This window comes from Myxocyprinus asiaticus, chromosome 12, assembly GCF_019703515.2.
Source record: "Myxocyprinus asiaticus isolate MX2 ecotype Aquarium Trade chromosome 12, UBuf_Myxa_2, whole genome shotgun sequence".
Classification (NCBI taxonomy): Eukaryota; Metazoa; Chordata; class Actinopteri; order Cypriniformes; family Catostomidae; genus Myxocyprinus; species Myxocyprinus asiaticus.
The window spans coordinates 35,068,317-35,082,096 of NC_059355.1; the positions used below are offsets into that span (position 1 = coordinate 35,068,317).

General features: G+C 37.4%; 2 protein-coding genes across 6 annotated transcripts in view; one reads left to right on the forward strand and one right to left on the reverse strand.

Moving 5' to 3' along the window:
* Positions 1-5,304, reverse strand: part of gabra5 (gamma-aminobutyric acid type A receptor subunit alpha5) — a 56,246-nt gene extending 50,942 nt beyond the window's left edge. Inside the window, exons 1-2 of one of the 3 annotated variants that reach the window (XM_051712696.1) lie at positions 5,075-5,304; positions 4,876-4,996 (exon numbers count right to left, since the gene is read on the reverse strand). The gene's annotated coding sequence lies outside the window, so the exon portion shown is untranslated. Of the gene's footprint in view, positions 1-36; positions 459-4,875; positions 4,997-5,074 lie in introns of those variants that run through there. The other 2 variants (XM_051712697.1, XM_051712695.1) reach the window with 2 other exon arrangements.
* gabrb3 (gamma-aminobutyric acid type A receptor subunit beta3) overlaps positions 1-13,780 on the forward strand; it is a 103,478-nt gene that overhangs the window by 40,247 nt on the left and 49,451 nt on the right. For 2 of the 3 annotated variants that reach the window (XM_051712692.1, XM_051712694.1), the window contains exons 2-4: positions 1,896-1,943; positions 6,132-6,223; positions 6,364-6,431. In XM_051712692.1, the coding sequence (XP_051568652.1) occupies positions 1,896-1,943; positions 6,132-6,223; positions 6,364-6,431 (208 nt within the window). Of the gene's footprint in view, positions 1-1,895; positions 1,944-5,392; positions 6,043-6,131; positions 6,224-6,363; positions 6,432-13,780 lie in introns of those variants that run through there. The other variant, XM_051712693.1, reaches the window with a different exon arrangement.

Here is a 13,780-nt window from a genome sequence, read left to right on the forward strand (position 1 = left end):
CAAGCGTTACAGAGTTTAACAGGATTCTTTGCTTACCGGATCGTCGGTTTGGACATCCGTTGCTCTCTCCACTCCAACCCTACTGTCTGTCACTCTAGTGGCATTTACTAATATTTGGAACCAAAGTAATAGGACGTCACCTCCCCTCGCGCTGCGTAATTATCCCCTGAGGGAAATCTAAGAACCGCTGGGGTTTGAAACTTAAAGGTTAAGCGTATTCAAAGAAGAGCGCGACCCCAGCGCTCGCATGCGATAAAAGCGTGGTGGATGGTTAAAAATGTGTGGATTCCCCAACAGTTCTGCTTACTTGGCATTTTCCGCCCGAACATTTCCCCTTTGGCAGCCCACCTGCGCCAGTAAGACTGTTTAATAAAGACTGGTTTCCTCTGAAGAATACCTGCAGACTATTACATCTCCACTGAGGGAGATCATTTATTGTTTTAACTATCGGCTTTGAACAACGGGTTGTAAATTAGAGCGTCGTCCTGAAAAAGACTGTCATGGTATCAGTCAGAGATGGATCCTATTGATTGTTGGTTGGACTAGACATGAAAAAAAAGTGGTTTGAGAGAGTCCGCGGAGCGATGTTGTGGTTTGTGTTTTCTAATAAATAGATTGGGCACGGCACAGGTAGTAATGAGGACAGCCATCAGAGGGAACTCTAATCCCATTTTTTTTTCTTCTGACGCTGAATCTCACTGACTGCAGTGCCTGAAATGTAAACCTTAAATCACCATACAGTAGGCTACTTGCTCCAATGTCGTACCGTGCTTGAGTAAAAAGAACAAATCCTCTCCACTTATTTGGGGACACATTAGGCTGACAGAACAACTAGGAAGTGTCTGCAAAATGGAGCACTGTGCTACGCAGACAACATATAAAAATTTGCCATACTTATCAAAGGTCCCTATTCATGGAACAGTTTTCTTAAGAATGGTTTTACCAAAGATTTACATATTTGTTCTGCTAATGTTCCATGAAAAAGTCCAATATTCATACTAGTGATCATAGAAAATTATGCAAGTGTATACATGAAATGTGGTATTGACAAAACATCCATATTACAAAGATTATAACCTTTAAATATAAAGATGAGGTCTCTTTGCATGAGCAATAAAAAAATATTTTTGGTCTGGTCCTATACATAAATACTCACTATGGGTATCTAGAAAAATACAATGCATGATGAGGAGTGATATACGATTGCAAAAAGAGCACCAAGGAAAGCCTTTGATTCAACTCAGTAAATTAAACATCTGCCATGGGTTGGCTTTAGTGGTCACAGTGCTTTTGAAAAAAAACAAAAAACAATTTGAAACATGTATCTGTTAGGGCGACATTATTTCTTGGTTCATGGAGCTGCACTGTATCATCCTGATATCATAAACAATATTACTGTATTATAAACAACAGTTTTTCATTGTTTATACATAATGTGATGTTTTAGTAATGTGTTCTGGGTATTGCTTCATATTTGAAGCACTTTTATTTGAATGCTGATTGACTTCATTGATGTGGACTCCATAGACTTTTCACTCATGAACAGCTGTTACTTCTACAGTCCACCTGTGTCCTGTGAGCGTCTAATAAACCTGATCTAGTTAGTGTGTGTTTGTGTTAAACAGAGCTTAAATAACTAAGATTATTAGACAAGATAATGACAGCCCTCATTCATGCCTGTTTGAACTCAAGACATACATTGCATAACGTATTATGTGCGTTATTGCAAAGGAATGATGATATTTGGTAATTATTTTAAGAGGTGATATATTTTTGTTCTTTACACAAACTGAAATGTCACTTATCTTTACAGAATTTGGAATAATCCATTTTAAAATTAGGAATGTTCTATTCCATGATGGAATAGTAACATCACTTCCCTTTCTGTTTTTCAGGAATGCAGTAGATGGGAATAAAAAGCTGTTTTCAATCTATGACACAAGGTATGTTACTCACCACGCATGGTAAAGTTAGTACATGAACTTTCATAGCATCTAACAGTAAATTGCATTACTACCATTAACTGCACACTTTTAATTTCTCAAAGTATGTCTGTTCATCTTTTCTGTAGTATCACATGGGTCTGAATCCTTCAATAGCTATTATGAATGATTTTGCAAAGTTCTGTCTTAATCTAAAACAAATCAGGCCCCCCAATGCCAGCCACATACATACATTATTCATTTGGCACAGTGCAATATAACTCCATCCCGAGGATCTATTTATCTGTGTCAATTTAATCTGGAGGGGGTGGTAGGGGCATGTGGAGGAAAGAGGTCTGTTGCATCTGAGACTTGACACAAATGGAAGGAAAAACCCTTACAAAGGAAGCCAGCACAACCATGTTTTCATTCCCACCAGTGATGTTGTACCATCTCACCCATACAGTAGATTATAAAATCATGAATAGCATTCCTTTGAATGTCTAGTGAGCAAAATGAAGCAAAGTACAGTAAAGTGAACTTCGCCTTATACCTTACGATCAAAGCGGTCAGGGGAGACTTGTCAATTTAAAGACAAATTTTGGTCATAGATACAGAGATCATAGTACAAGGTTCCAGTCCTCCCACTCCCTGTTCGACTACCATCACTTTAAAGGCATTTGGCTTGGTGTGTGACCGTGACTTGGTGCCATTTGCTCTGCCCACACACTGAGGAGCCTTTACATTTGCAGATGATGTGTGAGTGGAGTGCTTTGTTTGGATGATATGATGTGGGTGTGTGTGGGTAAGTGCTGTTCAGAGCAACCCTCTCTTACCATCTTTTTCCTTCTAGCTGTTCTTGATAAATGTTTATTGCAAGGAGCATAGAAATCATTCCCAATATGCAGTATAACTAAAAGTCCCCAGAAATCATTTTTAGCAACATAATTGAATAATTTTCTATAAATGCCAACTTTAATGTTAAAATGTGAAAAAGTGGGTGAAAGCAATGCACTTGAAATGATTCTAAAAAAGAAAAAAGAAAAAAAAAATTGTTTGGTGCAGACAGGACTATCTGTCCAAAAAATAGAGTTAAAGAAGATTTGTTTACCATTCAAAATATATAAGGCTATCTAGATGTATTTATTATTTCAATATAGTCCTAACACTTTTTCAGACAGTGGATCAATAGCTTATGTTGCTATTCACGAACAAAATAACATGTACTTGAGGACTGAAGAAGAAAGAGTGTCTGAAAACATCTCAGCTCAGTAGAGTCTCAGCCCTTGCCTCTCTGGAGTAATGCTTGCGAAACAGCACCAGGAAGCACAGCCACATCCCTCTGCATCTGATGTCGGCTTCTAAAAGCATTAGGGCGGCCAGGGTTGGGAGGGTTACCTTTTAAATGTATTCCACTACAGATTACAGAATTCATGCTGTAAAATGTAATTTGTAACATATTCTGTTAGATTACTCAAGGTCAGTAATGTATTCTAAATACTTTGGATTACTTCTTCAGCACTGGTAGATTTTTTCACTTGTTTTGACTATAAAAACTCTGCCAATACAGTAAAACAAATACACGTTAATACATTCTCTGAAAAACCTAAATATCTTATGCAGTGTTGTTTCTAAAATAAGATTAATCAAATTGATCTTGTTTTAAGGATTTGTAGATATTTTTTACAGGAAAACAATACAAAAATTATTATCAAGAATACGATTTGTGCCCTAATATCAAAGGTCTTACTAGAAAAAAAGAAATTATGATCTAACGTGAATTTTATGATTGTGCCTGGTAACGTGCATGTAAAATGGCTAGGAATAGCATTTTAGCTTAGCGTAAAGCTGACAATTTACACAAGGTTTATTACTATTTCTTCTGTTCCAAACTTCAAACTTACTTTTCTGTCTGCTCGTATGAATGTAACCCATCATAAGAAAGTGTTTCACAGCTGTTCAAATGCACTTTGCATCATTTATATGTATAAATGTTTTCCATCTGAAAGGACTAAATATTAAATGAAACAAATGACAATAAAATGCAAAGTAATCTCTTCAGTAATCAAAATACTTTTTGAATGTAACTGTATTCTAATTACCAATGATTTAAATTGTAACTGTAGTGGAATACAGTTACTTATATGTTGTATTTTAAATACATAATCCCGTTACATGTATTCCGTTACTCCCCAACCCTGAGGGCGGCATCGGTCCACACACTACAGCCTTGAGGGATTTAAGAAGACCACTTACTTCAACCACTGACTGCGTCAAATGCACCAGCAGCTCCCATAAACAACCTCTACATGCAGTCAGAGCAATGGGCCAAGTTTTTCTGAACACAGGTCAAATTAACAGGATTAGTCTAATGACAAGTTTTTAAGGCTTAGTAGCAGCCATTTCAATTGTGCGTAATCTTCAGCAGACTGTCAGGCCTCACTGAAAATCTGATTATGTATAATAAAATTGTCTAGAGGAGCCTTAGTATCCATTGATGGGGAGTGGTGGTTAGGACAAATAATACTTCAGATTGATTCCATCACAGAAGGTGTCAATAAAGCAGCATTATTCTTCTTCCCCTCCGTGGTGTGATGATCTGTTTATCATTATTAGTGTGTGCGTAGTGGTACAGTACAGGAGATATAATGCTCTAATAATTTTTTTAAGCACTGCTATTTGATACCGCCATACCTTGTTGGAGCAGATATGTGCAGCTAAAATGATCTTCTCAGAAACAGAGTGAGAGAGAGAGAGAGAGAGAGAGAGAGAGAGAGAGAGAGAGAGAGAGAGAGAGAGAGAGAGAGAGAGAGAGAGAGTACTAGTGTCCATAACACCCAAATGGAAGGAAAGAGCTAAGTACTTAACAGTTATGACATGTTTCATGTAAACTGCCACAGATATAATGTTCTAGCGTGTAGGAACAGGAAACAACAGCTCTGAAAATATCTACCTTTCCCGCCCTTGAACGTCGAGGGAAGAATCTACAACATAAGAAGTCGTGACTCAATCAGCTTCCTTGAGGAGGTGTTGTAGGTTGCTTTCTCCTCACAGCGGCTTCAATTGATGTACACCTACAAGATGAATTATTGTTCTGCAACAACTGCAAAAATTCACGAGCTCTTTCTCAATAAAACGCCGACAATACTCACCGCTTTATTGCTCCCCACGAGCGAAGAGTACGAGAGACCAATCCTCTCAATCTTTCTCAACTTTTACGCTCGCATATAGCTTTTTTTGTTTCTCTCTACAAGACAACGCGCCTTAACTTAACTTTTTGCTGACCCACTGAAACCAATCAAGTGTTTTGGCGGAGAAAACTGATTAGTTTTTCTGTTTTATTATCTTGTAAAAAAGAGCAACACCAAGCAACATATTCGTGCCTGCGCCACAGCGCGTGGAATAGCAAGTCACGTGAGCAGTTTACTTATAGTGAAGTCCTCGTGCTCACATGCCAACACACTCCGGTAGACGTGGTCATTAAGGTCCAGTCACTGTCGCCGAAATCAATAGCCGAACTTTCAGTTTCAGTTTCCAATTCTCACGTTTTCCCAAGGAAGGCAGTGGATTTTGAGAACATTTGATATAAAGTGTATATTGTTGCATGTGGTTGAGCAATAATTCAATTTCCACAATAGACAAGTCAGACCTTACTTTGATTTTAGCTTTAGCCAAATAAGAGGCGTTAAGACATTGACTTCAACAGAGGGTGTATATTCGGGACAGCACAGCAATGGGCGTTAAAACCTAAGGATGGAGATCTGGCTGAGCCCCAACCACCGACTCCCCTGCCGCGATCTCCGGTAGTGTCTTGGGCAAAATGCATTGTATTTACCGAGCACCTATCCAAATACTACAGTCTCCTCAAGAGAGCGAAAACCCGGATCGCAACGAATTGTTTGTGCGTGCTTGACAGTAATTGGAGGCATCAATGACTTCTTTAGCAAAGACCTTCTGATGGAATAGCATTACCTGTTACCTACGTAAGGAAACCTTACAACGTCCGTTTTGTCACTCGATTCCTTGTCTAAGTATAAGGAATGTTTGGTATACAGAAACGAAGGCTGTTTGGTGTTCTTTCATTACCGGTAATTGTGGCTGTGATGTGCTGTGCTCAAAGGTAAGACGAGCTGGTGGAGACGCGCGAGAGCATGGAACTCCTAGGCTCTCTAATATGATGGAATAACCTTCTTTATTATTTCTTTTCAGCGCCAAAGAACCAGGAAACATGTCTTTTGTCAAAGAGACAGTAGACAAGCTGTTGAAAGGCTATGACATTCGTCTTCGACCAGACTTCGGAGGTACGACGTCGCTCACTTTATTAGTCCATACTTTGACTGTTATGTAATTATTTAAAGAATACCAGAGGAAAAGTAATTTATTACAAAGCAAATAAATGGTTTCGGTGAACTTGAGGGTTAAGTTTCTCCTCTCTTTTAAGGTGCACCGGTGGCGGTTGGGATGAGCATCGACGTGGCGAGCATAGATATGGTGTCTGAGGTCAACATGGTATGTGTTCCTTTCCACTGTTTAAATCCTTGATTAGTTAATGAACCAGTTCTGCATGGATTCATACATATGAACCTTTGCAGATGCTACTTTCCATTTAACAATCTGATGAGAAATTTTAGCATATTCCCCATTGCAGTGGTGATTTGATCGATATCTATTAGTATAATTGCAGTCGTTTGTTAATATGTGCTTGAAATATACTCTGTAAAATAGCTTTTAACGGCGCTGTCCTTGGTGCTGAAATTGCACAGATTAGTGTCTTCTACTGTCTATGCTCGACCTGTTTTAATGTCAGCATTTAGTGAGGAATTTAGAATTTGTATAAACTCCTTTCAATGCTAAATGGTAAAATGACGTTAAGTTAGTGCACTTGCAGTGCAGATAAATAACAATGTTAGATGATCATGATTTGTTACCATAAAAAGTTGGAAGAGTATCCCACTTGTTTTAAGACTGGAATCTGTAGGGGCGCATTTTGGGTCAGTAAAAGTTTTCGACTAGGATTGAAGTGCTTTTAAAAAAAGACATGCTGTTATAAGAGTTTACAGTTCACAAATGGATAGTGTACACAAACACGTTTTTTACTTGACTGTTGAGTGTACGGGTGAGCAACCACCTCCATTTGTTTTTTTGTTTGTTTTTTTTTTCACATTTATGCATCATAGTCTATGAAGTCTTTGCCTATTGTGTCACATTTGTTTATCTATTTTTGGCTTTGTTTTGTGGGCTGTAGAATTTGATTATACCTGTCAGAAATGTAGCATCAAAATATCCAAATCGACAGTGTCCACATCAGCACATGAGACTGGATTGTCTCCATGGTGACCGTGTCTATTTCAGTCATGAATATGCAGATGGGTTAGCCCTCTCACCTGGGCACTAAAAAGAGGATGCTGTCAGCTTAGAGTCCCACATGGCAAGTGAGGGGATGGACACATATGCTAAGGACACATGCTGATGCTTATTAACCGTGACACATGAAATGATTATCATTCACCTGGACACACGTTTATTCAGCTGGCAAGCTATTTAAACATATTACAAGATGAAATGTGTAGTATCTGTCCTGATCTAGGTTGCATGATATGGCAGCAAATGTCACAGAATGGATAAAAAAATGCTTTGACATATTTCCACTGTTAAGATTTATTTTATTTTTTTTTTCAGTTTTTGACGTGGTTATTGTCTGTATTCTGTATTGAATACCTTAATTATATTATGGATTTTGTGTCATCTTTGATATAATGACTTTTCTGTACCATCATGTTAAATCAGAGGATATGTATGCTAAAGATTGGTCTGTCACTTGTGGGCTTACCTTTAAAGGTGAAAGTCTGACCAAGGTGCGCTAATCCTAGATTAACCCCAAACACGTTTGTCAGTGCTCAGAGCAGTGAAAGTCACATAACCCACACAATTACAAAAATCTCATAATTTACTCCAGTTTTAAAGAATCCATGTTGATTGAAAAATAAAAAGGAATATCACCCCAGGTCTTGATTATTATTATATTTATTTATTTATTTATTTATTCATTTTACTAAGTTTATTGGCAGGGAAAAAAAAAAAAAAAACTCAATAACCATTGTTGCATCATTCAGTGCTTGTCAGCTTATCATCATATGTGATGTGCACTGCTCTGATTGGAGCAGTTTGTAATGCAATGCCATTCAGCCCAACTTTTCTGCCCACATCCACTCACTTCTCCCATTCACTGTAGTGATACATTGATCAGTGCTTTTTTGCAATATTAAGATCATTAATAATTAAGCACAGCCACACTTAGTGTTATCAGTTATGTGAATTATTCACTAAAGCCACATTTAGTGTTATTTCTCCCATGGAGTAAAACTGGCCCTGTCAGCATGAAATATTAAGTCAATTTATACCAGAAGTCAAGACTGCTGCAGACATTAGCCCATCTGATGAGGTTAGGCATGTGACTGAACTTAGAGTGCTTGTACAGGAAGCCTAATGGTAAGGTAATCAAGCTGGCACTAACAGGATTTTCCAGCCTAAGAATGGTGTTTGCTCTTTACAGATTTGTTATTTCTGTATAATGGATTAGCTTTCTTTAGAGGTACAAATTAGGATTACTTGGCCCGTATTGTTAATGGCAGTCATCCAGGCAGAGAGAGGAAAAGTGTGTGTGTGTGTATGTGTGTGTGTGTGTGTGCGTGTGTAGTGATTATTATTCTCTGAGACAGTTAAGCATCCAGGGAGTGACAGAAATAGAGAGTAAATTGAAACATTGCCAGCACAGGCATATCTGTGCACAACCAGTGTATACATGACTGCATATGCAGACAATATGGAATGGCTCAACCCTCCTGAAATGATCTTTAAAGACAGTGATATAATTGAGCTTGTGTTTGCTCGTGTGAGATTAAAAAAAGAATAGTGTAAGAGAAAAAAAGAGTATCCTATCTGAGTATTCCTTCCTATGTGTATGAAGTATCAAAACTTGCTCATTGGTTGTGGAAAATTACATGGATTATAGATTTCAGATAAACTGATTAGCAGGCCGATGGAAAACTACTAGTGAATGTTGCTGTCCGTGGTGCTGAAATACTGACTTTGGGATATATTGAGGCATTGACTTAGTCTGTGTTTTCTTTCCCAATTATTGTATGGCCTTTTGTCTTTTTAACTTGATTGGATGGTGTAGAAGTGTGATAAGGAAACAGGGAAAAGAGTGTAGGGTGGAATTAAAGGAATAGTGGGAAATTACCTGAGCCGTAAGATTCTAAATTGTGTCAACTGCTAATAAGTGTCACCTCACACTTGCACCACCTGCCAGACCACGTCTCACCTTTATTTGTGTTTAAATAACTACATTTATTACAATTTACAACAAAAGATAGCCATGTCTAAAATATCCCTCAAAACACACATCAATAGGGTTAGGATAGAAATCGGCCAAATTATGCTGATTTACTCATTGTGAACTTTATGCAACATATACTGCAGACAACTAACACACTGGCCATATGCTAGGGATATTTATCTCTTGTAAGTACATTTTCATTAATATAACCACAAAATTAACAATTTAAATCACATTAAACTGTCTCTATAAAAGTAGTTGACAGTAGACATTGTTTTGTATTCATGGCTTTTATGGTCATTGCTCATACAGCAGAAAAAAAAGATGCTTAGATAAAGGTTCTAACCTTCACATTTCTACAGAAAGTCACTCTCAGCTGTGAGCAGTACATGTCCATTGCACATTATTTCCCAGATGGGTTAGGAAGAGTCCACGTCATTGCAATTTTTCTCTGACATTTATAGACAGGCACACGTGCACACATACATATTCAACAAAAGGACCTTACAATGTCAATATGTCACACAAAGCAGCTTTCGGTTTGTGTTTGTCTAATTCCAGTAAAAGTCCCCTGGAGTGTAAAATACAGATACTCCTGTAAGTGTGGCTGACAACACAAAGGGCTTTAAGAATTTAAATTATTTGAATTTCCTTTACCTTAGGTTGCCTTTGAAAGGTATTTGTTTTTTAACATCCTTGAGTGAATGGCCCTTTGTGTATGAAGGAAGAGCTTCTTCAAATGTTTAAAGGAGTTTGAATATGGAAAAGCTGCTTTGCTTTTTGTTGTGTTGTGTTGTGTTGTGTTTTGAACTCATACAGTTGTTCTCCTGCAAAGTTCCAAAGATGTAACATTACTTTACAGTAATTAAATTCAAGAGCCATGGATGGGAACATGTTAGAAAAAAAACTTTAATTGAATTCTCTGTTACCTATGCTCATTAGTCTCGTAAAGTTGCCGTTCACCAGACTGATGCTCAGGCATGTTCCAACAAAATGGCCATCGTATGTAGCCCGCTTAGTTTTTATCAAGATCCACTAGTTTAAAATTCCCTAAATTATATAAACATCTTTATTCACGCTAGTGCCATCTTTGCTTTTAATGGGAATGACAACGAGTCTGTCAGGGATAGACTTACAATCTCTTCAATGGCACGAACGGTATTAAGCTGTATAAAGCTCCTAGATCACATCTGATTTTCCACAACTCATGTTGTCTTGAGTCCTTTGTGTACTGAATGTTCTTAGACAGATATTTTATCAATATTTTGTCCATGTAACGATCCAAAAACACTTTAAACTGCAGTACAGCCCATTGAAGAGACTATAAGTCTATCCCTCACAGCCTCGTTGACATTACCATTAAAAATCAAAGATGACGCTAGCGTGATAAAGGTCTATATAACCATTATTTTGCTATTAATCATCATCTATGTAATTACAGCTCTGTGAAAATTAGTATAATATCTCTACGACACCATTCAAGTATAGGTTTTGCAAAACACATAGAAATGTATGGGTCAAAATACACATGTTGCAATTATCACAATAAATGTGTTTAAAAAGTGCTTTGTGTCAGGACAATGAGAGTGTTGATAAGATGTGCATGTCATTTGCTGCCATATAGGCTGCAGACAAGCTCCTCACTGTAAAAACACTGTCAAATTAAAACTTTTAAAAACTTTTGTAAAAACTGTCAGCAGGTATTTAGTTAGGCAACTGCTATAATCTAAACTGCCAAAAAACTGCAGTATATTAATAATTTTAATAACATGCCATTTTGAGATAGGCTCTGTAATCACAACTAGGTGTTTGCTGATTTTTACTTTACAGAGAATGTATACTTAGTCCAGCTACTGGCTTTTAGCCTAATAAACAACATCTAAACCTTTTAAACTGTAGTTAAAATTGGATGATTACATTAAAGGAGAGTTGTAGACTCCCTTCAGAAATAGTTGTTTTGTTTAAGCTAGTTTGTTAAGTTCCATGATGTTTTATCATTTGATCAAAAACAGAAATAAAACAATACTTTAAATTGGTTCTGGTTATCGGACATGTGAACATGCAAGTAATCAGTATTGGTTGTGTTGCATTTTATCATCCATTTGTTAGCTGTTCATAAATTGGCATTAGCTATTAAAAAACCCATATCGTTCAACCACTACTTATAAGCTGTTTTAAAACTTTATATAAATTCTTATTTAATTGTATGTATTGAGACAGGTGTCAGGTCTACTCAGGTCTGTTTAACAAAAGAGAATTGAGGAAATGATACTGAAATGTTGATATTTAGACTGTTAAGTTCTCAGCTATAACTGTATGTGATATGTGTGTGATAGATTGATAGAGGTCATATAATGACAGCACTGAAAAATCAGCGCCCACCCCTGATTACTCTAACCTGTTAACTCTTGCCATAAGCCAGTTAGTTACAGGAAAAAATGTCCTGATTGACTGACATATCCTTAGCTTTTCTTACACCCCTGTTGACTGTGACAAGGCCTGATTGTGAGGCATAGTGCATAAATAGACAGCTGCCATGGCAATGAGTCTCCCTCAAGCAAAGTGTCAGGTAGGTAGGCAGTGTGCGCATGTATGTGTGTGTTGAACGTTAAACTGTGGTACCTCATTAGCTAGACTGATGTGTCAGAGACAGACATGAAACACATCATGAATCCATATTTTAGTTAGAAAACAATGGAGCATAAGTTTTTTAAATGTCTTGCCATCATGTTGTTGGACAAATATAACTGTCCCAGAGGTTCAGTGGTGACATGGGTAGAAATTAGATGAAAATTTGTGCTTTTCCCACAACGATCAAGCACACAGACAAGAATGCTACATGGAGATGCATGCCAGATTTTTGCCCCAGAGGTTTCTTTTTGCTGGGTTCCCAGGATTTCCTCTGAATCACTTCATTGGATTTTGCTTGTATTCTTAAGTTGAGCCGTGGTAAGTTAGGGTGCTTCTCATTTCTTAAATTGAGCATCCTCGTTTCCTCGTTCATCCATTCTTGAGCCCATGACCTGGAAACCAATCAAAGTCCACCAACATTAAGGACTTATCAATTCTCTACATGCACCGCGAGGAGGCGAGGATGGAGGACAGATGAAGCTTCCCCATGAGGCTTGAGCTTGGAAGCACAGGAGCATCCTGATCCCCCTTCACATCTGGTACAACAGTTTTAATTTATGTTTCACCTTTGCGGTATATCAATAAATCAAGTTTCAACAACTGAATTGCAGTTGCGCAAAGACGACAATCTGAAGTGATGCGTGAGTGAGCAAGGACATTTCATTTTTCAAATACATCTTGCTTCGAATCCTCTGGACTTGTTTCCATTCCTCGCATCCTTTCCTTGTCTACTAAGAGGATGGAGCTAGGACACAAGGAAAGGAAGCAAGGAAAGGACATGAGGATGCACAATTTCAGAAATGAGAAGCACCCGTGGTCTTGCAATATGAGAACCTTTAAGTTAAAGTGTGTAATTTCTGCTGCACTTGCGTCACCAAATAAAAAAAAAAAGGAAAAAAAAGATTGTTTTCAAACAGGTTTCCCGAACACTCGACCTGTCTTCCACTGGTCACTCAGATGAATAATCCCGCCCCAAAATCACACTATTGAACCAATGTTGCTGTTGCTGTGTAGGGCTGGTCGTAATGCTCAAACTATGTTAACAATGTTTTGATAGCACCACAGAGCCACAGTGTTCACACTTTCTGAAAAATCAACCCACAAATGGCATCAAAAAATATACATTTCAGCTTCAGCTAGGTTTATTCATAAAAGTTACAGTAAAGGAATGTTTGGGGCAGTTGATTACCAAAGTGAAATGAAGGGATAGTGAAGTTGCACCAGAACAATTACTCTTAAGCTTTCGATTGCCACAGAAAATAATTTCTACTCGCGCTTCAGCTCGTAAAAACAAACAAACATGGCATTTATAGTAATGCACTTACGATGGAAGTCTATGGAACACTGGACAAAATTGGACTAAACATTATAAACTTTATATATATATATATATATATATATATATATATATATATATATATATATATATATATATATATATATATATATATAATTAAATATTAAATGATTAAAAATAGAAAGAATTAAAGAACAAAATTTCTTTTAAGCAGAAATGTAAAGCTCATATTGTTGATTAAGCACTTTAACAATGTTTGTTATGTGAGCATAGTTCTCTAAATTGTCCTTTTAGTGATGGGACTATTGTTCTAATGAACTTCAGTTTGTGCATTTCAAACATAAATCTTGTGGGTGGAGTTTGCTCAGTGTAATGAATCCTTTGTGCATATTAACATCATGTCCCTTTCTGGTATCCTAGCACATATCGTTTGTAAGTTACCGGCTTAATTGGCTTTACATGGTCATGACAAGAGTTGAGAGATTGGATGAGATTGGATTGAACTCCCCACAGACAAGATTAGTAAGTGAGTCTATTATGGTAGTCTCACGTTAACAGGTATGATGTTCAAATCCTCTGGCTGCAATGTTT